Below are 24,853 nucleotides of genomic sequence, written 5' to 3'. Positions count from 1 at the left end.
TTTTCCCACTAATCAATCACCCTGATTTTGTGTTTACCTGTACAGGTGTGCTGCGCAATAATGAACGCAACCTGTATCAGCAGCCAGATGGCCGATACGGTGTTCGAGGAAGTATAGGGAACAATATATGAAAGAATCAGCTGTCTTAAAATGATTTTTCGAAAACGTTCCTAGCTCTTAGACCAGTAGGTGTTCCTTCAGATGAGGTTTTATAAGAATTATATGATAAAATTGTATTGGAATCTTCAAAAATGAAAAATGAAGATAACGTATATATATGTTACGGGCAAAGTTAAATTAACGTGTAAACCTAGTCTTCCCCGGCGTAAAGTGTGAAGTATTACGAGCCCCTTTCCATTTCAGTTGGCCCACCTTTGGAATTTGCAGTTTATGACGATTACCATAAACAAGTGATAATCAACATATTTTTATAAGTTCCCATATTAATTATTATTGCATTTTTTACTAATATTTATTGAAAACATTACCCTTCCGGTTTTTTTATTTATTTCAAACCATAATAAAAAAAATCGCTAAATCGTGGCTTTTGATTCAATTACATCAACATAAATTGATTTTTTGATAATTATCTTAAAATCAGAGTTATGCTATGGAAAATGATATCAAAACAATTGTCAATTAATATCAAATAGATTTTGTAATATTATAAAGCCCATTGCCGTTTGTCGTGATAAACTCATCGAACGGAATGAGTGAAGGTAAAAAAATGGATGAGAACATTTTTGTTCAATCATCAATAGATTTTTAATTCTCGAAAATCGCGAATGTGTTTCAATTGTCACAGTATAGTGTAAGAAGATACAAAACCTCAGGTTTTGTCATCACAAAACCTACAAAGTGTAGGTGTTCCTTCAGATGAGGTTTTATAAGAATTATATGATAAAATTGTATTGGAATCTTCAAAAATGAAAAATGAAGATAACGTATATATGTTACGGGCAAAGTTAAATTAACGTGTAAACCTAGTCTTCCCCGGCGTAAAGTGCGAAGTATTACGAGCCCCTTCCCATTTCAGTTGGCCCATCTTTGGAATTTGCAGTTTATGACGATTACCATAAACAAGTGATAATCAACATATTTTTATAAGTTCCCATATTAATTATTATTGCATTTTTTACTAATATTTATTGAAAACATTACCCTTCCGGTTTTTTTATTTATTTCAAACCATAATAAAAAAAATCGCTAAATCGTGGCTTTTGATTCAATTACATCAACATAAATTGATTTTTTGATAATTATCTTAAAATCAGAGTTATGCTATGGAAAATGATATCAAAACAATTGTCAATTAATATCAAATAGATTTTGTAATATTATAAAGCCCATTGCCGTTTGTCGTGATAAACTCATCGATGGGAATGAGTGAAGGTAAAAAAATGGATGAGAACATTTTTGTTCAATCATCAATAGATTTTTAATTCTCGAAAATCAATTCGAAAATCGCGAATGTGTTTCAATTGTCACAGTATAGTGTAAGAAGATACAAAACCTCAGGTTTTGTCATCACAAAACCTACAAATGTAGGAAAAAGTAAAATAAGCGAAGCAGATAGAAGGGGATTAAGATGCATTATAGTGAAAAACCGACGTGCAACTTATCTAGATTTAAGTAGTTTTTGGAGTAAACTGGTTGGAACACACGTTTCTAGATCGACATGTCACTGAGAAATCCACAAATTAAGATTTTCTGCTTACAAAGTGATTGATGAAGTTAAAAAAATCAATACGAATTCTTTGTGAAAATTTTAATTTTATCTTAGACTAACGAAAATCCAGTTTTAACATTACAACACAAGAAAAATAAGTTAAAATGGTCAAAAGAGCATTGATGTTGGACAAATTCACTAATACAAGGGATACAATACAATGAAGTGATGAATCCAGATTTGAAGTTTGCGTTGGACTCGAGTTATATGCAGGAAAAGTAAAGCTTTTCAGCTTAATGTTTTAACAGAAAAGTCAAATTTCCTACGTTCCATGGTTTGGGGCAGCATACCATCGAATGGTTTGGAAAAATTGCATTTTATCGATGGAATTTTAAATACGGGCAAATATTATTTGAAGGTTTTAAATATTTTCTTACCGATTGTGGAACAAAGTCGTTTCAATAAGTTTACATTAGCGAAAAATTTTGTCTTCCAACGAGATGGCGTAGGTTGCCATACCTCAAAAAAGAGTTTAAACTGGATTGGTGACCACGGTATACTACTTCTGGAATACGTTTCTAACAGTCCCGACTTGTCCCCGAGAAATACTTTTGCGCCTCTTTTTTACGCGAAATGAAAATACATTGAGGAAAGATCCTGCTAGATCCGTTAAAGAATTGAAGCAAAACTTGCAAAAAATATGGGATTCATTTACACCAGAGTGTTGTCAGAACTTTATAAAAACTATGCCTCGAAGAATTTTGAATCTAATAAAAAATAAAAAATATGTCACTTAGTTGTAAACTTCCTCATTTGTTTTGTTAAAATTAGATATGTTTGGGTTTTTTTATTTGTTATTATTCTGTTTAATTAATCGTTCTTATTAATTTAAAACATATTTTGTATACTTCTGGAAATCAAAAAATTATCGATGAATTAAAACTTTCAAAGTTTAGGTAGGCTGGACTTTTGTTTTTGTTCTATAAAGTTGGATTTTCTTTTAAATCTATATTGGGCCAACTGATTTGGGAAGGGGCTCATATACCCGCGAGGTATCGGTAATATCCGAGAGTAAGTCCGAAATATAATTTAAATAATTCAAATTTCGAGCTTTACTCGGGTAAAACACATTCTACCTGCTGCTACTTGGTTAAATTCTTAATTGGGTGTACTATTAGTAATGACAAGGTCGTAACTGTTTGAAAGATATCTTAAATTTAAGAAAAAAAAATGCAATTTACAAAGTTAGGAAAGTAAAACTATAAATACTGCAGAAATAAAAAGTCTACTTAATCTATTTGTTAAATCAATCTAAATGAGTCAGATTAAATATATTATTAGAAGAATTTTTTACTAAGCAACAACATTTTTGTTTAATTTAGTAGTATTTTGTATTTTGACAACTACACCCGATTTGGGCGTAGAAACGTTAATAAAATTATTTTTTTTTATTTAATTGTGGATTATTTCCCATCTAAATAGTTAATTATAAAAATGCCACAAGGAAATAGCTTCAGAACAACATTACGACATCTTCTTTTTGAAAAATTTCTTCAAAAACCATAACATGCACACATAATTGTTCCTCTTAGACCGTCAAATGTTGATAGTTTGTGCATCTGACTTTTGATAACTTTTCTACATTCCTTCCTGTTCTGTGCCACTTGTTTTACTTCCTGTCGTTGTACAGGATTATCAGCATCCAAAATAAAGCAACACATATTCATTTTAATTTTTAAATGTCTTACAAAATAAACATCACGTTTGTTGTTAAATAATTTAGGTGACACAGATTTCTCAACACAAGTACACTAGTTTTCAATAACGTTTCGTCAGCTATTGGTTATTGTTAATATTTCATGGCCGAGCTGTGTCAGCATTCAAATCAACAACACTTTACAAGTTTATTTATACATACAGCCAAAGCATCGTGGATCATTCTATTTCATTCTTTAATCAATCATCATTCGTGATTCAGATACATGATTAGATAGTTATACCTCAAGCCCACCAACTCGTTACAGATATTTAGAAGTGATCAATAAATATAGTATGAGTAAATAGTGTTTTACCAAATCAACCCTCTCCCAAGGGCGGACCCAGAGAGGAGGCCATGGGGCCATGGTCCTCCGAGAATTTAAAAAAATATAAATTTAAATATTTGCGGTTCAAATGTTTTTAGTTTCAAACACATATATACATATATTATGTACAAAACAAGGGATAAATATGTCTTCTGGACTAGAATTGAACAAAAGCAGTAACAGAGGCTTCAAAAATGACGTAGGATGTTTTGTAAATCAGAATGTTGATAATTTTACAAAGTGCCAATTGTTGACCTTGGCAGCCTTCAAAATTATATCAATTTCCATATTCTGTACACAAAGAATAAAAAGAAAAAGAATAAGAAAGAAGAATGAAAAATGTGGTCACAATAAAGGGATGACAGCCCAAAACCTTGCCACGAAACCTTCCCCAATCTCATGGGCACAGACGGAGCCATACACCCATAAAAAAACATCATATCACAAGGAGTGCGTTCAGGTTGGGCGGGATTTTCTACAAAGTTATCGCAACCCGCAAAAGTCAGGCATTAACCAGATATACTCTCAGAGGTCTAAACAGATACAAGAAAATAGAGAAATGGCCTTCTGCTTCTGGACGAAGATGCTGGACCTATCAATGAGAGAAATTTCAGGGAATTGTTTAGGATTAAAATCGCATCAGGAGATGAGACTCTTAAACAACACCTATCCACAGCATCTTCCCGAGCAACATACACGTATTGTAGTGAAGAAATAATTGAGCAAATAATGAACCAGGTTCAAAGTTCAAATTATTACTCTGTCATATTTGACGAAACGGCCGACGTATGACGTATCCCACGTGGAACAGCTTTCTCTAAATTTGAGATACATACACAATAACAACATTCGTGAAGATTTAATCAAGTTCATTGACACTTATGAGAACATAAAAATACTTGGTGAAAATCAAGAAAGAGAGGAAGAACAACGCCTGACAGGAGAAGTTTTTGGGAAAAATAGTATTAAACTTGTTGAAAGAACTGCACTTGGATCCGAAGAAATGTATAGGAATCGGTACTGACTTTAATATTACTTTAATAACGATAAGTTTTGATTGTCCTTTTGCCACTCAAAAGTGTATGAAAAATGCGTAAAAACTCAACACTTTAGCCATAATTTAAAAAAAAAAATCCCCAGTCCCCCTTTACTCCCCCAAAAAAGCCCATGGCCCCCACCGAAAATCGGTCCTGGGTCCGCCCTTGCCCTCTCCTCAGGGTAACTACCCCGTAACATATGGAGTTCTATTATACCGTGATACGCCGCTGCTTTTGACTATTTCTGTGTTGTCGTTGTTTAGACTGTTAGCGGACGTCCTCTTCTAATTTTTCTTTTTAATTTTGCCTCACACACTCTCTTTACTTATTTACTTATTATCGTATATCTGGGATAAATGTCCAAATTATGTCAATTTGGACGATATCCCTATCGTTCCATTGTCCTTTGTGCTGTTTCTAGTTTTTTAGCACATCTCCTGGTAGTCCTGGTAAGGGCTACGGTCTGCAAAAAACTTTATTTCAACAAAAAACAACAAAAACGTTCAAAAACGGTCAACAAAAAAAAAGTTTTGACAAAAAAACGACGATTCCCAACGATTCCTTTAAAAATGAGCCGTCTGTCTATGATGCGTCAAAGCTGAAGGGTTTAAGCGAAGCGATTTGCTCCCTCTCGATTATACACTATCAAAAACTGAATTCATAAATTCAAATTTTAAAAGTCATAATATCTCTGGTTCTAATCAACGAAAATTGATGTTTTTTTTTTAAATTTGGGGTACCTCCTACCTCGTTGCATAGATTATAAAAATGCTCTTAGATAATTTGCGAATTGTTTATAGTAATTTGTTTAAACAATTTAAAATGAATATTTATTCTTAAAAATTTTACTTTTCTCTTGTAGTTTACGATTTTAGTCGGTAATAAGCCACAATTTTACTTTAAAATGAAGTTTATTTGACGTTCACCATTATATCATCATGTAAACGAGTACGTAGGTAATGTTATTTTCTATGAAGCGCAGTTTGTCCGGTGACTGTGACCCAGTTCCTTAATGAATAATGACGATTACTATATTTAGTCACCAAGTTTACGATTTAAGTTGTTTCATGCTTTATTTCCTTTTTATTTTCGGTAAATTCGCTATACAGCTTTTGTAGAAAACCGCAAGGTTGGTTACCGTTAATATATCTGCAAATGGAAACTGCCAGCAGTGACGTGGAAAATTGTCAGAAACAATGCTCACTACATTCTCAAGAGAATTCTAGTTTGAGATGTAAGGCATTTCTCTTTGGCACATTTCCAAAAGTATTGATGCTCACGGGATATCTGGTACATTTCTCCCGTTTATTCTGACGAAAAATCGATAACGGCCGATAATATTGGAAACGAAGAGTCATGTATAGGTGAATAATTCAAGAGATTTAGACCATGAATTATTCAGAATCACACAAGTCCACGCGTTTGCTAAAGCGGGGCATTCACGTTCCGATTTGTAGACTCACTTAAAAGGACTACTAGTTGGATATTCGGTTCCATTCAAGCTCCGACTTTCTATCTTACTAGCGGTCCAACTGCAGTCCTTGTTCAGCCAAAGAATATATCGCCGCCGCCTACGAAAAGTATAACTCCGAAAAATACGGCGAAGAGTAGAACTTTGTCTGATTGTGAAAATTATAATCCCTAATAAAGTGTTGGCGAAAAAATTTATTGTTTGAGGAGTATCAGCAAAGAACATCATTTCTGTTTGTGGGTAAACGAAAATTATAATAATAAAAAGTTCTCAGAAATAATTGTTTTCGTCGGCATCTATTATGAACTAAATCTTTTCGTTATAAATATTTTGGGAGTTATAATCTTCGCGGACACGCATATAAAAAAGAATTGTATCGCCAACACTTATCAAAGAGTTATTATTTTCACTGGAAATGTATTAGGAATCACATTAATCATAGGTACCAGCGATATAGAGTAGCTGTAAAATATCTCCACACAACTAATGGGAAAGGTGGTACCAGAAACCTGCAGGGCTATTTATCAAGTTCTTCAATATTGTTAAAGTAACAAAACAGTAATTTGTACTTTAAGGATTACGTTTGGAAATGGAAATGTCAGATTTAATGAAAATTCTGGTTTATCTGCATTAAATAAAGTAGTTCATATAAAAACATGTTTGCATTTCTTCCGTTCCTCAATATCATTATCTCTGATTCACCGATTTCATTTCTTCAATATCCATTTTTACCTGATTTGGATCCTACCATCAGTTTTCTTAACCGTCCCTTTGTTTTCTTTCGACAAATAATACTACCTACTATTTCTTTTCTCCCTCAAATAATACTCTTTTGATTAATCTTTTTTAAGCCATTCTGATTATGTGGCAAATCCACCTTAGCTGTTTGTACTTATATCTTTTGTGTACTTTTTTAAGTTCATTATTTTTTTATTCACTCTCCTCATTCCCTCGTGCCATTTTCATGCCCCCAAAAGCTTCGAATAGCTTTTCTTCCCATATATTTTATCTAGTTTAATTTCGTCTTGTTTGGTCATGTTTCAAAGGGGTAGGCGCAAAATCTTGGTCCAAAGCTATTTAAATGCATTCATTTTTTTCGAATCCTGAGAAAACTAATAAGTATTTTTGAAAAATTTAAGCGCATAGTGAGAGATTAATAAGTTACAGGGGTGAGAAAAAAGAAGATTTATTGTGATTTTTAATTTCAAATTTTTCCTTCAAAAGAAACTTTTTGTTTATTCTAAGGGACTTTCGGCCCTCGTTAATAATGTAATCTTTTATTCTGCGTTTAAATTATTCAAAAATATTTATTAGTCTTTTTAAAAAATTAATGCATTTAAATAGCATTGGACCAAGATTTTGCGCCTACCTCCTTAAGTCTCACACATAGAACTACAAGTCTTATTGTCCAGTTTGTCCGAAGTAATTATCTTATTTTAAAAATTATTAAAAATAAAATCAGTATATCTACTTTTATTTGAATTGTTTGTTTTAAAACATCGCCTCTTTGTTGAGGTCTCTTTCTGTTAATGTTTCTTAGAAGAAGACAACTTAGATCTTTTTGCAAAAGTCTTCAATTACCATAGAACGGCAGTTCTCGCCGGTGGAGCACACCCACACCCCCTGCACGCGCCACTATAAATACACGAAATTTTCGATTTTCTAAATTTGACTGAATCTAAAATTGGGCCAACTCCCATCTTAAAGTTCAGGAAAAGACTCATTCACCCATTCATATGTGAACCATCCATTTTGATCCATGGGCAGTGAAAAAGAAAGAGGAACAACGAATGCATGTGGCGGAAATGAGAATGCTTAGATGGATGAGTGGAGTGACAAAGAAGGATAAAATTAGAAATGAGTATATTAGGGGAAGTCTAGGTGTGGCACCAATTGATGCCAAAATGAGAGAGCATAGGTAAGATGGTTCGGTCATGTTCAACGTCGAGACGTTAATCACCCAATACGAAGAATAGCTGAAGTGCAGATTCCTGGAAGGAGTAGGAGAGGAAGACCAAAGAAGACCTGGGGGGAGGCGATAAGGCAGGACATGTTGGTAAAGGGGATTAACATTGATATGACCCAAGACAGAATTGTGTGGAGAAATGCAATTAGGGAAGCCGACCCCGCATAGGGATAAGGCAAAGAGAATGATGATGATGATGGTGTGGATTTTACGGCCTTTCCTATTTAGGGTCTGTTTTTCGTTCTCGTCCCCAAAACTCCCAAAAACTTCGAAAATTTAAGTCCGACCTTTGCGGCTTCTAATAGTACTGCTCATTACCTTTCCAACGCATGTCTAATTTTGAAAATCGGTTATACCATTCAAAAGTTACCGAGCTCAGAAATATGACTCAATTTCTATTTAAAAAAGGGAAAATGTTTGTGGATATGTATGTATGTATGTGACTGGAAAAGTTAAACCGATCTGATTTTTTTTCTGTGTTTGAAGAGGGGATCAGGGCAGATTCAGAACCGGTGTAGTTTGTGACTTTTGACCACCCATAAGCCAGCTATAGGACTTGGTAGGTACAAAACGGCATATTTTTTGGGGGTATATATCTTCTGTTCAAGAAGAAGAGGCAGGAGAACCGCAAATACACCAAATAAATAGTGTTGAGTTAAGCTTTCAAATGGTATGTAAGATTTGACGATCAGACATACATGAGACATACACACAGCTCAGTATAACTGAAAAACTAAACTTTGAAAATTTTGGTTTTTCGACAATTACTCAAAATTTCAACCTACGAATTGCGCCAATAACTGAGCGTTTGTAGAAGGACTCTAGACGAATCTAACGGTGTATACCACATATCCGGGAAAATTCGAATTTTTAAGTTATAGGCTTCATAAGTATGATCAAATCTATTATCTATGGAAAAAACGGTTTTTCAAGCTCAATAATTCCTGTAATAGCTTCAGTTATCATACTTGACCTTCAATGCATCAGATACTACTTGTCCATACGTTTCAAACTCATGTTTAGTGATCAAAATCGGTTAAGCCGTTTAGAAGGTATTAAGCTACAAAAGTATAATCCAATTAACGATTATTCCCAAAATGGTTTATGTAGTTGTAGTGGTTGCCGGTTGCTAAATTTGATCTGGCAACGGGCAATCCTAGTTTATTTACCGGCCATCCCAATATTATTTTTTTTCAATCTATTTCGAATAAAAAAAAATCTAGTGTACATTCGATGGACACTAGATCATTTGGGAGGTAATGCGACAAAGGCGACAATTTATAAAGCTTAACGTGTAATCGAGAAACATTGCATTCAACTTCATACATTTAATTTATAAATAACTTTGAAAAACTCCTGATACAAGAATGAAAAACCGCTAAACGCCGTAAAAATGAGTGGCGCATACAATATTCCAGCTACAAAAGATCTGATATGAATATTACGTGGCGCGAAAATGTATTTTCATTTTGATGCAAAACAAAATTCTAGTTTTATTTTAAAAGATTTTCCCATAATATTTGCTAAATTTGAAGTAAACGCGCCACAAAAGAGTTTCAAAATTCAAACTGTATCAAAGTTACTCTTTTGTGGCGCGTTTTACTTCAAATTGAACAAATATTATGGAAAAATCTTTTAAAATAAAACTAAAATTTTGTGTTGCATCAAAATGAAAATACATTTTCGCGCCACGTAATATTCATATCAGATCTTTTGTAGCTGGAATATTGTATGCGCCACTCATTTTTACGGCGTTTAGCGGTTTTTTATTCTTGTAATGAATATATACAAAACTTGCAAAATTCCACAAGATTGGTTAAATCTCCCAGTTCGTCGCCAGTCGGAAGTTGGATCTTCGAATGGTCCCTCAAAATGTTTCGACTCGTACCACTAGATGTACCACTAATCCAGCTAGCCCATTCACGGTCCGATTTGAAATCCAACTATGAAAGTTGGACCTCTAGAGAGGGGCCACAAATCGGAACGTGAATGCCCCGCTTAAAGACTTAACTTGAAAGGCCATCATAATTTATTCATCAGATCTTGACTAAATTATAATCCTATTCATACCTCGATAGTATGCTCGCTCGACTTTCATTATTTCGCAATTAGCAAACTCATAATTCTTGTACGTGGGTTCATTGTTGAACGGAGAGAAGGCGTACCAATACCTCTTTAACGGTCGATTTCTATTATGGCTAGTGTAATATTTATACAAGACCGTTCAGTGCTTCTGGAGAAAGGATCCTTGCAATAGAATTATTGATTTAGCATTACAATCATCATACATTATTAATACTTACGAGAATCCGTCTATAAATAGTCGTACTAACAGAGAAAACTCAGGAAATTTGGGAAAATATAGATTTATTTCTCAACAGGACCTATTTTTAGCTCGATATATTATTCCCAGTAGTAGTCTATATTTTTGATAAATACCTTGTTTATATTAAAAACAGCGATTTCTTCAAGGGGTGAAATCTTCAAGACGGCGATTAGTAGCAGAATCTATATTTTCATTGCTGGTGATATTTTACCACCATATCACTTTTCATTTCTCGGTCTGGGATTAATAAAACACTTTATTATTGTTAAAAGTTTTTGGCGAATTGTCGTTGTGAATGAACACTTTATTAAATACTAGAACTTAGCCAACAGGGGCAAATTTTCACAGACACAGATTTTATAATTTTCAGATTAAGATAAGGTAAGTTAAATACATGCAGAACAGGGTATATTTAAAACATCTGACGGTTTGAGCTGGGCGTAAGGAAATGGGTGAGTCACAAAGTTTCACAAAAAAAAGCGAATATTTCGAGAAATAAACGTCAGATCGAAAAAATTTAAAAATACACAAGAAAATAGCTTCAGAACAACATTTAAAAATACCTCTTCAATATTTTTCAAAGATCTATCAAATGATAACAAACACGACCCCCATGGAGAGGGGTGGGGGTAAATTAAAAATTTGACATAGGAGCCCCGCGATATTTCGTGAAATAAACATCAGATCAAAAAACTGCAAAATACACGTATTCAATATTTTTAAAAAATCTATCGAATGACACCAAACACGACCCCCCACGGAGGTGGGGTGGGGGGTTGCTTTAAAATCTTAAATAAGAGCACCCATTTTTTATTGCAGATTTGTGTTCCTTACGTAAAAATAATTAACTTTTATTCGAGACATTTTTCCGAATTATGGATGGCGCTATAATCGGAAAAAACGATTGTTGGAAATGGAAAATTAAATTAAAGATGATGAAATTAAAGATTAAATGGAAACCACCTTAATGGAAAATTTTATAAGTTTTTTGGTTTTAGGACCCTATCTTCACAACCCAATAGGTCCCCATAATGCTCGAGTAACTGCAAATTTAGCATACTTTCCTCCCCTACTATATAAATACATAATTACATTTCATAAAAAAAAATTTTCTTTCATGCATTTCTATTTCTAACCTACTTTTAAAAATATTATTTTACTGAAAAGTAAACTCGGCTTTCCCATGTGCAAAATTATGTGATTCTGGAAAGTTCTATTCTTTATTTCATTGCGTACACACATCGGAATCCCATTCAGTTCGACTCCATAGATGAGAAGCAAGAGAAAACGGATAATCAATATAAACTCCCCGTCTGTCCTTGAATTAATACAATGTCAGCGCGTCCTTAGCGTTCCTAATCCTATGAATTTCACAAAAATGTAATTAGTTACTGTTGTTTGTCAACAAAGACATTGTTCGTGATAATTAATCACACAATGGAAATATCGTTTGGATGAAAAATTAGAGCTTTTCGTTGTTTACTTTGAATTTTGCGGTTTTTCAGTTTTTGGAGATTAGTTTTCCTCGATTCTGTGAACATGTATGTCAAGTAGATGCACGGGCGCCTATATAAAAATTTTTAAGGGGGGCAGATGTGAAGATGCTGCACATATTTTGTATACTTTGGATAACCATATAAGTTTTAAGCACTCGAAAAGCTAGAGGTGGTGGCGCCTATGAGTAGGTGGTAGTAGAGCATGCAGAATTATTACTGTTTACAAATGATTGGCAATACTGCAAAACATGTATGGTTGGTACAGTATGAATACCGATGCACGTCATTATCTACGTCATGGATCTAAGTTGAAATTGGTGCCAAATTACAAAAAAAAATCCCGAATTCATTCATGCAGATGTATACAATTTTTTGTAAAAATATGAAATTTATGCAAAATATCCCAGATATGCAAAAAGTGCATTTTACATATACCTCGGTCCCCAGTTATTAGGATAAGGCACGTAAAAAAGTTATTAGGATACCCATTCAATCACAATTTTCCTCTTATGCGACACAATAAAGCTAACTTGATGTTTGTATAGAATGAGTTTCCTTTATTTATGTACCGATTTTTCTTTTTAGGGCAAAGTATATTTATTCGATAAAGTTTTTAAACCAAATGCAACACAAGAAAAAGTATATAATGAAGCAGCGAAAAGCATCGTCACTGATGTTCTATCCGGATTCAACGGCACCATATTCGCGTATGGGCAGACATCATCTGGTAAAACACATACGATGGAAGGTGTCTTAGGTAAGTGTTTAAATATTCAACTATACTTCTTGTGTTTTTTTTTTCAGTATAGTATTGCTTTATTTTAATTAGGGAACATCAAAACTGATCTCAATGTGCCGACTGTCCTATATATCATTATACTTTGATAATTTCAATAATGAATTTGTATCTGTTGAAACTTAACAACGGACCGGAGACGAGAGAATTCTAACAGGAACTAAAAAAATGCGAAGATTCTATACGTAAACTAACTATGTGTAGAAGTTAAGACGAAACAATAATCAATGACCAAGTAGAAACCCCAAAGAGATTTCAAAGAATATTAAATAAGGACAATAACGAAATAATAGAAATTCTTTCTCTAAGTCATTAACGACAACTCTATACATTTTTTTGATAAATTTAATAGTTTTCGATTTATTCGCTATCGAAAGTGTTAGTTTTATATCGAAAAAACTAATGTTTTATCAATTGTACTCATTTACGATTCACTCAATTTTTGCCGTAGAAAAAAAATTTTTAAACCAAGTTTTTGGGAATTAAATAACCTACAATTTCATATTTAAACATTTTTTCGTATCTCTGACGCTAATCTTTCCATTCTGAAGAAAATGGTATTTTTTACCAAACTACAAAAATTCGTTATTCGCTGTTAACTCTAGTTTTTTAAAAACTAATGATTTTAAGCCACTCAAACTTCTAGAATCTATTAATAATACATAAATAAAGAAGAATGAATAAGGCCAATGACTAAAACACCGCTAACTTACATTATTATGCTTCCAATTGGATTTCTCCTTTTTTTTTTTCAAAAAAATATATTGATTTTTTAACCGTAACTTTTTTATTTTAGAAAGTTTGGTGAAAAAGAATTTTGTAGGTTTTTATAAGATCTATAAGTATATTTATTATTAAATCTTTTAAAAATCCTCAGTCGCAAAAAGAGGTGACTTTTAAAGGGTTGGTAAAGATGGTTTTTGCATGTAAATACAAGTTTTAATTGTCAAATAGTTCACTGAATTTTTGCCGTAGAAAAATTTTTTGCAAACCAGGCTCTTGAGAATTAAATAAGCTACATTTTCATTATTAAACATTTTTTCGTATCTCTGATGCTAATCTTTCTATTCTGAAGAAAAATCCATTTTTTTTCCAAACTAAAAAAATTCGTTATTCGTTTTCCATTTTTTTTTAAAAACCAATCATTCTAGGCCGGTCAAACTTCTAGAACCTATTAATAATACATAAATAAAGAAGACCAAATAAGGTCAATGTCTAATTTTAATTAGGGTGGTGATTAGGACGGTTGCTTCCGATCACTTTTTCGCTGAAAAAAAAAGGGACTGATATTCTTTTCATTATAAGTCACATAATTTTTGAGCTAGAGACTTTTTTCTATTTCTGGAGATAGATATTTTTAAACACTTTAAATTAGATTTAACAAGTTATCCTCGAAAAATGCATAGTTTTTCCGTCTTTTGACTTTGAAACTACAATATTTAGCATTTGACGAAGAAGAGCTAACATATAATAAAGTATAGCTCGATTACTATTGGTCTTAAAGAATATTAAAAAAAAAACGGTTTTGTTTATTTTTTTAAAAGGTACATTTTTGTTAAGTAAAGTTATTTTGATAAAACGAAAACTTTTGGGGTTACTAGTAGAAAACTTATTAAAAACATTGATTTTTTCGATATAAAACTAACACTTTCGATAGCGAATCAATCGAAAACTAGTAATTTTATCACAAAAATATATAGAACGTTTTTTGCTTAGAATGAATGTTTTTACCAACTTTTGTGGTCAAAATATAATAAAAAATTTCCACCCCCATGGTAAAAGCGCCTTTCGGCATCATATAGATTTTGATCCTTGGACTATCCACTACTTATTCTCAAATTTTCAAGCAAATCGATCCATTCTGTAAAAGTTGCGAGATTTTGTCCTATTTTAAGCTTCATTACTTGGACTACTAATAGTTCTACACCAAATGCTTACCGAAGTTGGAATCAGATACCAATACCAAATGAATAGCATCTCGTATTCAAAATGGGAGAGCCAATTGAATAAGACAGCTGGCTAGCGAGGCATCACCCTGCACCCTGCTTAATGTAACATTGTTCGTTCGGATTGGTTGGTATTTTCAGCAGATACTCAGCGCCTCAAGACAAAAACGGTGGAGCGAGACATTAAGTAAAATGATTCCAATACGCCACAGAACCTTGCTAACTAAGATCTGTAACACTGTACTTGACTATGTCCTGCTAAAGATCATCAGATCTTCTTCTTAAGGTGCCGTGCATTTCTGCGTCGGCGTTCACCGTACATTGTCTTGTCAGGTGAGATGTTAGATAGTCAGAATTAATTAATTCTGTTTTTAGCAGCATTGCAAAGCATTTCGTAGCTGTGGATTCCTGTCCATTGGCGAATATTACGCAGCCATGACATCTTTTTACGTCCCAGACCCCTCTTACCCTCTATCTTTCCTTCGAGTATCAGTTGAAAGTTGAAAAGTGAATCGTTCTCCTCGTAATATGTGCCCCAAGTATGCAGTCTTCTTACTTTTAACATAACTAAAAAGTTCCCTATCCTATAAGCCCGCTCTTCTTAGTACTTCCTCATTTCTGACTCTGTCTACTGTCATTAGATCACTGTTGTGTAATAGACGCTTCCACGTTGTGCCAATTGGAAAGAAGAGCAGATGGAGAACTATAAAAATGGCCTACCTCAAGGATGCGTTCTGGCGCCGTTAACATCTACACCAACGACCAGCCAATGCACCCCCAAACTGAGAGTTTTGTTTACGTTGACGACGTTGGTATCGCTGTAAACGGGGAAACTGTCGACACAACTACAGTCGACAATAGAAGGGACTTTAAACATGATGTCTAGTGTTGGAAAATTCTCGAGAATGAAAAATCAGAGAATATTCTCGATATGGAGAATTTTCTGAGAATGAACCCTATGACGCACTTAGGGATATTGTTGAAGATGAAATAGGGTATTAAAAATCATGAAATTATATACAATATTAGGAGACTAAACAACAGTGTTCTTTATATATATAAACAAAATACAAAAACAACAGAGAACACAAAATTTATTTGATAAAAAAATGAAAGTTTCTTCTTAACAAATAATGCAAGTAATGGATGTGGTGATTTAATCAGAAAAACATGAGGCCTCAGGTTCAGAATCTATTTCTATCATTAGCTCATCCTTGTCATCTGCATTCTGCATTTCAATGTACTGATGAGAAGTTGTGGGATTTTATTTTTCACTAGTCGCCATCTCAGTCATGGATTGGTCTACGTCTAAAGGGACATTTGAGTCTAGCCAGGCTCTCGGCTCTCATGCATCAGTCTTTCAGGCCGAGATCTTTGCGATCCTGGCATGTACTCAAGAGATTACAGATAGGGCTTGCTCAGACAGGACCATCTCTATCTGCTCTGACAGCCAGGCAGCGCTAAGGGCTCTGGAAGCACCCAAGATCAGCTCTAAGCTGGTTCTTGAGTGCAAGAAAGCTCTGGATGATGTTGCTTTTACCAACAGGGTTAGGTTGGTATGGGTACCGGGACACACAGGTGTGGAAGGTAACGAACGGGCTGACGCCCTGGCAAGACGGGGCTCATCCCCTCTGCCTGTAGGACCCGAACCTGTGATTGGAGTGCCCTTCAGTACTGGTCGGGGTAGTCTCAGGGAGCTTCTTCTGCGGAGGTTCCGGGACTCATGGGCCAGTTGTGGAGGTATGAGACAGGCCAGGCTCCCCATAGTGGGGCCATCCAAAAGTCTTACAGCCCAACTGCTTCTTCTGGATCGTAGAAGATGCCCCCTGGTGGTCGGTATGCTCACCGGCCACTGTAGACTCCGATGGCACCTTCATTTGCTTGGACTGGCGGATGGCTCATGGTGTCGTCTATGTAACGAGGAGGAGGAAACCTCCTCACATGTCCTCTGGGAGTGCCCGGTATTGGCCTATCGGAGGTGGCAGATCCTGGGATCAGCATCTATGCAGCCGAGCCAGGTGAGGGAGTTGTCTTTGAAGAGACTTGTGGCTTTCTGTGAGGCCATAAGGTTTCTGGGGGACTAGCATGGGAGCTCGGTGCAGCCTGGGCCCCATAAACGCCGAAGACCAGGTTCTTATGGACCTGATCTGATCAGCAAGATAGGGGTGATACAATGGACCCGCCGTAGGAGGTCTAAGTGTCTGAAGGGCTCACAAGTGGGCCCTGCCCCGATATACCATTACCATTACCAAAGGGGCATTTAGACGGGCTAGCTTTTAAAGCAATATGTTGCCGAAAATATATATTTGATATGTTTCTGGCAACATTACAGCCATCTAATGAAAATATCGCCGTTTGGATGAGCCATGTGGCCGAAATCTTACTGGTATTTGAACACTATTGCAGTGCCTGATGCGTTGCCGATAAAGTCGAACTGCTGTGGAAAATTTTGCATGCTGCTCTGTATTTCTTCTTTACTTCCTGTACTCTGTTGAAATTTAATTTGATTTTGTCAAGACATACAAAGAAAAGATGAATACGTAATCAAATGAAATCACAATAAGGTTTATTAGTTGCGTTCGCGAGTACAGTGGACAAATTGCCGCCGACAATTACTAACCTCACTTAATATAAATAATACCGTTAATAGATAAATATACAAGGTATATTTACTTTTAATTAATATTAATAACTAATTATTAAATTATACTAGGTAAATATACCTTGTATATTTATCTATTAACGATATTATTTATATCATTTTAAAGTGCGCATGCGTTTTGCTGCTAATTTGTCGCCGACAGGTACCCGCGAACGCACTTAATAATGCAGTACATCCAGAGTTGTGGAACTTGGCCTACTTCTGGAACTATGAGACAAATGGAAGAGTAGTGCACCCTGAATAAAGATATTCAACTAAGTACTCATGTTTGATCTTTCTTCTCTATTCTTGGCCCTATCATATTTATTAGTAGTTCGAAATCACTTTTTGACATGCTTGTAAAATTCTTAAACAAATAATTGTGTAGCATTATTTCCATAATTACTCATTGTTTCGAGTTTACTTAGAAAAGCCGTATCCACATTTTCCATTTTTCTTTTTTATGTATCGTCTTAGCACGGTTAAGGACGCAACAACTGTCAAGAAAATATTCTCGAGAACGAGAATATTCTGGCCGAGAATATTCTCTTCTTACATCACTAATGATGTCAACTTACCACAAACAAAACTCGTTAAAAACAAAATCTACTAACACCCAAGTATGTGCATTCCAGCTCAACAACCATTTGGCACATGTAAAACTGAATGTATTTTGGGAGGGACAACACTTGGAACATTAGGGACAACACTTGGAACAGGAGGCACAACGCTTGAAACAATACTGACAGGGTCAAATATCTTGGAGTCATGCTAGATCGGTTACTAACATATAAATTCCACTGTCAGAGTACGAGACAAACAGTTACTACGAGAAATAACCTTCTCCGGAAACTTGTAGGAAGAAACTGGGGTACAAGAGGCCTTATGTTTCCCAGCAGGGGAACATGATTGTCCATTCTGGGGGTAGATCTAGACACGCCCAACAAGTCACCACTGTATTAAATTAAACACGTAGAATAAACACCGTCTGTATGAAATCTACCTCCCTATCCCTAATGTACCGAGAAGCTGGATTCGCATTACCAGATGATCTTAGATCCGCCTCGCAATATGTGGAGAAGTTCAGGCAAACTTTCGATGAAAGTTACCAATTATACTGGTTTGACGAATCGTCATGAACCAGCCGACTTAAATCAAGAAAAAGGTTTATGAGAAACATCAGCGTCGAACCACTCGAACTGTTCCTGCTACACCCAGAATCACCTAATGGAATGAACTTCGACTGGATAATCTGGCGGACTCTCAACCGCATACACACCGGCGTTGTCCCTGTAAAACAGAACCTCGTTAAATGGGGTATAAAGACAGTAAACGCAATTTGTGAATGTGAGGAAATACAGAATGTGGGGCACCTAAGATACGTATCCATACGTTGGTGCTCACCTCTCGGTGCTCACCCCCTTCGATTCAACCGGTTTGCGGTTTATATGTAGGGGAGCGCATGCCATATCCATTTGAGCATAGCAGCTACACGGAGCACCAATGTATGGATACGTACCTTGAGAGTATGCAGACTTTGCCCATCACAGTGCACTCTCGATGATTTATGGCTTGCAGATACAAAGGATGTAGTCAAAGCCCGATACTGGGCAGAAAAACTGTAGTCGCATCCAGACGCGGAAAAAGTAAAGTAATGTAACATATAAGATCTTAGTTATGTGATGAAAGACTGCAACCGTTCGCAAAGAAGATAATTTTTTATTTAACATTGTAAATATAAAAACTCTTTCTAATACATTGTGTATCTTTATTTTCAGGTGATCCCCAGAAACAGGGAATCATTCCAAGAATAGTAAATGACATATTTAATCACATCTACGCTATGGAAGAAAATTTAGAATTTCACATTAAAGTATCATATTTTGAAATTTACATGGATAAAATTAGAGATTTATTAGATGGTAAGATATCAACTCATTCTGATCGATTTTGATACTAATTATTTTGTATTTTTAGTCTCAAAAATTAATTTAAGTGTTCACGAAGACAAAAATCGGGTACCCTTCGTCAAAGGGGCAACTGAAAGGTTTGTCTCAAGCCCCGAAGAAGTATTCGAAGCTATAGAAGAAGGAAAATCTAATAGGCACATCGCTGTAACAAGTAAGTGGTTTAGTACACATACAATTTTGAGCTGAAATGCCTCTATTATTACGGGCAGTTAAATGTTGATAGTTTCAGACTACTAAATTGATTTATTATCTTTCAAAATACTCCTCAGGTTTACAGATTTGATGTTTTTACAAAGTCTTCCTTTTTCTTTTTCTAGTTCAATGACCGTTATGATCGTTTGATATCATGTCGGCTACAATATTCGCTATTATGGTTTTATTAACAAAGGCTCTAAAAAATTAATACAGGTTGTGTCTTTTTATTACTTTAACCAATTGTGCTGCTTACTCATACGCCTAATTTCTTGTCAATTGTACAATATTTCGCAGCCATATGTGCCTCCCATGTAATATATAATTATGTGCCGTAAATATGCAGTCTTCTTACATTTTACATAATCAAAAATTTATACTATCCTGGAGGGCCGCTCTTCTCAACACTTCCTCATTTCGGGGTCTGTCTTTCCATGATATTCAAAATAACTATTTTCTATGGGAAATAAGCCACAATTTTACTAAAAAAATGAATTTATTAACGTTTCGAAGCCCAAATCGGGTTTCGTTGTCAAAATACAAAATACTTCTAAAATAAACAAAAATGTTGTTGCTAAGTAAAAAAAATTCTTCTAATAATTTATTTAATCTGACTCATTTATATTGGCAATTCAGACGTATATTATACATTTTAAAGTAGAAGACTTTAAAATGATGTCGCCAATATTTATGAGTTGCATTCCTGGGACGACTTTACTAAAAGATAGTTCATTCGATTACATGAAATCAATCCCAACTCAAGAATATCCGTCGCAAAAAAAAATCATACCATGTGATCTGTCTTTAAAAAGACAACCAAATGCAACGATGACAGTAAAATTCTCGCGTTAGAGATTTCATAGTAAATCACGAGGGAAAACCAGGAAAAACCTCGTGATACTATCCCGACATCGTAAGTATTTGGTCTTACATTTAATTTACATTCAAAAAACTAATATCAAATTCTGATTTTAATATGTTTTAATTATAAATAATATTAATAATACATAGATATACAATAAGTAATATTAAAATATAAAATTTGTACTAACTCGATATGTTATTGACTTACTAATCGTGGTATTTTCTTTCTATTGACTTCCTCTTTCAATATGGGTAACCACATCCTACTGCATTCTACCGAGGAATTTGCGACAAAATTGGTTTCATTTAGCTAAAACCAAAAACAAAAAAAAATGGATCTGGCCCTTAACATCTATGCTTCCATTGCTACAAGAGAAGAGGCCAAACGTAACACTGAAGCATTTTGTATCTTAGGTTGAAAACCAAGTTGCGATCGGTCAGAAATTTACGAAGTATCAGAAAAGGATTTCTAGCATGTTCTACTGTGCTCTTTGTTTCAGTCTCAGGGTTCCAAGTCCCAACCAAGTTCCAGACAACCCAAGTATGCTGACTTGCTCGATTTCTTCTCCAGCTACATATTTATGTATCTCTGCATTTGGGTCATTATTTCTACCTGTAATCAAAGTTTTTTCTTCTTGATATTTATATTCAAACCCAAAGCTTCACTTGCAGGAATTGATCATTTAAAAGACATTGAAGGTCTTCTATGTTATTTGCCACCATCGCTGTGTCATCGACATACCTAACGTTGTTAATACTGTGCCGTTTACTTTAATACCTTATAGGCTATTGATTATGTTCAAAATAAGAGAGCTAAAAGGAACTATAACGTTAACGGGCTTTTATTGTTTCACATGGTCAATGGATCTCTAAATATGAAAAAACCGCGGAGTGCTACCATTTAAAGTGGTGCGTTTTTGAGAAAGGGGTGAATTAGTACCTAGGCACCGGGTGCATTAGAGAGTTCTATGCACTTTTGATACAAATACGTCTGCAGAAAAATTGTTCCACGTTAAATTTACTATCAAAATATCAACTTTTCAAATCAAAAATATTTTTTTTACAAAATATATAAAAGAAAAGCAAAAAAAACACGAAACAAAGAAATTTTGTTTTTTTCTTCATAACTTTTTTCCACGGGGATATAGGTATAGGCATTGCTTCACAGAAAAAAAACTTATATCCTTACTCTTTACAATGACGTTTGGTAGAAGTCTCCAGGGTTTCTAGTTTCCGAAATATGATTTTTCAAAGTTCGCCGCTCAGATCATTTTTGGGCCATTTTACCCATTATTTCGGAAACATTGTTCTGTAACTTTTCTCTGCGTATTTCTAGGTATATGCAATGGTATATTTAGTAGGAAGAGAAGTCAGTTATCATTAAAATGGTCTGTTGTATAAGGTTGTACAACTATTTTTAAGCAAGTTATGGTTTTTCAAAATTTTATACTTTTAACGATTTTTGATTTTTTTAAGATTATTTTTTAAATTTCTCATTATAACTTTTTTTCTTGTACATTACCAGAGAACGGCAGTTCTCGCCAGTGGCGCACATCAACACCCCCCTACACGCGACACTATATATACACGAAATTTTCGATTTTCTAAATCTGACTGATTTGAAAGATGGGCCAAGTCCCATCTTAAAGTTCAGGAAAAGACTCACCCATTCATATGTCAACCATCCATTTTGGTCCAAGGGTGTGGATTTTACGGCCCTTTCTATTTAGGGTCTGTTTTTCGTTCTCGTCCCCAAAACTTCAAAAATTTAAGTCCGATCTTTGCGGCTTCTAATAGTACTGATCATTACCTTTCCAACGCATGTATAATTTTGAAAATCGGTTATACCACTCAAAAGTTACCGAGCTCAGAAGTATGACTCAATTTTTATTTAAAAAAGGGAAAATGTTTGTGGATATGTATGTATGTATGTATGTGTGTTTAAAAGTTAAACCGATTTGAATTTTTTTTCTGTATTTGAAGAGGGGGTCAGGGCCGATTCAGAACCGGTGTAGTTTATGACTTTTGACCACCCATAAGCCAGCTAGAGGACTTGGTAGGTACAAAACGGCATATTTTTTGGGGGTATATATCTTCGGATCAAGAAGAGACAGGAGAACCGTAAATACACCAAATCAATAGTGTTGAGTTAAGCTTTCAAATGGTCTTTATGCGGTGAAGATCAGACATACACACGGCTCAATATAGCCGAAAAACTGAAAAACTATACTTTGAAAATTTTGGTTTTTCGACAATTACTCAAAATTTCAACCTACGAATTGCGCCAATAACTGAGCGTTTGTAGAAGGACTCTAGTCTAGACGAATCTAACGGTGTATACGTCATAACCGGGAAAATTCGAATTTTTAAGTTATAGGCTCCATAAGTATGATCAAATCTATTTCCTACGGGAAAAACGGTTTCTCAAGCTCAATAATTCCTGTAATAGCTTCAGTTATCATACTTGACCATCCATCAGATACTACTGGTAAATACGTTTCAAACTCATGTTTACTGATCAAAATCGGTTAAGCCTTTTAGAAGTTATTAAGCTACAAAAGTATAATCCAATTAACGATTATTACCGAAATGGTTTATGTAGTTGTAGTGATTACGACGCTAAATTTGATCTGGCAACGGGCAATCCGACTTCATTTACGGGTCATCTCAATATTTTTTTTCAATATATTTCGAATAGAAAAAAATCTAGTGTACATTTGATGGACACTAGATCATTTGGGAGATAATGCAACAAAGGTGACCATTTATAAAGCTTAACGAGTAATAGAGGAACATTTCATTCAACTTCATACATTTAATTTATAAATAACTTTGAAAAACTCCTGATACAAGAATAAAAAACCGCTAAACGCCTTAAAAATGAGTGGCGCATACAATATTCCAGTTACAAAAGATCTGATATGAATATTACGTGGCGCGAAAATGTATTTTCATTTTGATGCAAAACAAAATTCTAGTTTTATTTTAAAAGATTTTTCCATAATATTTGCTAAATTTGAAGTAAACGCGCCACAAAAGAGTTTCAAAATTCAAACTGTATCAAAGTAACTCTTTTGTGGCGCGTTTACTTCAAATTTAGCAAATATTATGGAAAAATCTTTTAAAATAAAACTAGAATTTTGTTTTGCATCAAAATGAAAATACATTTTCGCGCCACGTAATATTCATATCAGATCTTTTGTAGCTGGAATATTGTATGCGCCACTCATTTTTAAGGCGTTTAGCGGTTTTTTATTCTTGTTTAAGTATATACATTGCTAAATACAAGAGAAAGTTTATTTTCTTTACTTTAAAAAGGTATATTGCAAAAAATTCTAGGACTATTTTTAAACAAGATTAGCTTGTTCAAAGTGTGACATATACACATGCAATATGTCCCACTAAGTTGGAATCATATGGAAAACCTTGTTATTATTAATTTTATGAAAAAAAATATTCATAAAATGCTCTACATAGCCTAAAACCTAAGATGCAATCATCAGATATAAAATTTTATCAATAGTGTACGAGGTATGTTAAAAAATATAAATTTCGCTCAAGAGTAAAGTACCTTTATATTTCACAATATGGAAAAGTGTTATTAGAAAAAGTTATTTGGAGTTAAAAATTATGTTGTAATATGCAATTATATTTTTCTAATTGAAAAAAAATTCAAATTTTTTCTCAAATTACGGATACCCTTGGATATCCTACGGATATCTTGTTTAAAAATAGTCCTAAAATTTCTTACAATACGTACACCATTTTAAAGTAAAGAAAATAAGCTTTCTTTTTTATTCCACAATGTTACTTAAATGTACAAGAAAAAAAGTTATAATGAGAAATTTAAAAAATAATCGTAAAAAAATCAAAAATCATTAAAAGTATAAAATTTGAAAAACCATAACAACAAAAAATTATGTTGTATCGCAGAATTAAAATTTATTAAAAATAATAAAAATATTAATATAATAAAAGTTTTAATTCAAAAAGTATATGTGTAGAGCAGTGGCGTGCGGTGACTTTTTCGAAAGGGGAAGCGATTCAATAAGGATATAAAAATATTTTCTTAAGGGTCGAGGGTCGAGCAACTTTCCACCTGATAACACTCTGATGCGCAGGGGCTCTCTATCAGCAAAGTACTTAATTATGTGAGACGTCCTGCGTACAAGGACTCACACACTAAATCCGTGACGCGTGAATGCGTGAGGCACTCTATTCCCGCTATTTCTAGTGACTAGTGACCTATCATTGATCTGTATTGTTAGCTCGGGCCTTGTGTCCTCGCGCTGGGCTTGGTTTTCTAAAGATATACTTATTTAATACTAAAGATATACATATTTAAAAAAAAAATATACTCCGAGGCATTTTCCACAACACACAACTTTCACTAAA

General features: G+C 34.3%; 1 protein-coding gene and 1 long non-coding RNA gene across 2 annotated transcripts in view; both read left to right on the top strand.

The window, feature by feature from the left end:
* LOC126888616 (uncharacterized) overlaps positions 1 to 24,853 on the top strand; it is a 558,932-nt gene that overhangs the window by 467,383 nt on the left and 66,696 nt on the right. The gene's annotated exons all lie outside the window — the stretch shown is intronic.
* LOC114332282 (kinesin heavy chain) overlaps positions 1 to 24,853 on the top strand; it is a 175,808-nt gene that overhangs the window by 94,150 nt on the left and 56,805 nt on the right. Inside the window, exons 2-4 of the mRNA XM_028282059.2 lie at positions 12,635 to 12,806; positions 19,211 to 19,354; positions 19,410 to 19,553. Coding sequence (XP_028137860.1) covers positions 12,635 to 12,806; positions 19,211 to 19,354; positions 19,410 to 19,553 — 460 coding nt within the window. The remainder of the gene's footprint in view (positions 1 to 12,634; positions 12,807 to 19,210; positions 19,355 to 19,409; positions 19,554 to 24,853) is intronic.

Source organism: Diabrotica virgifera, chromosome 1, assembly GCF_917563875.1.
Source record: "Diabrotica virgifera virgifera chromosome 1, PGI_DIABVI_V3a".
NCBI classification, from domain to species: domain Eukaryota; kingdom Metazoa; phylum Arthropoda; class Insecta; order Coleoptera; family Chrysomelidae; genus Diabrotica; species Diabrotica virgifera.
The sequence above is the reverse complement of the archived record's forward strand: the minus strand, read 5'-3'. Positions and strand labels throughout refer to the sequence as shown.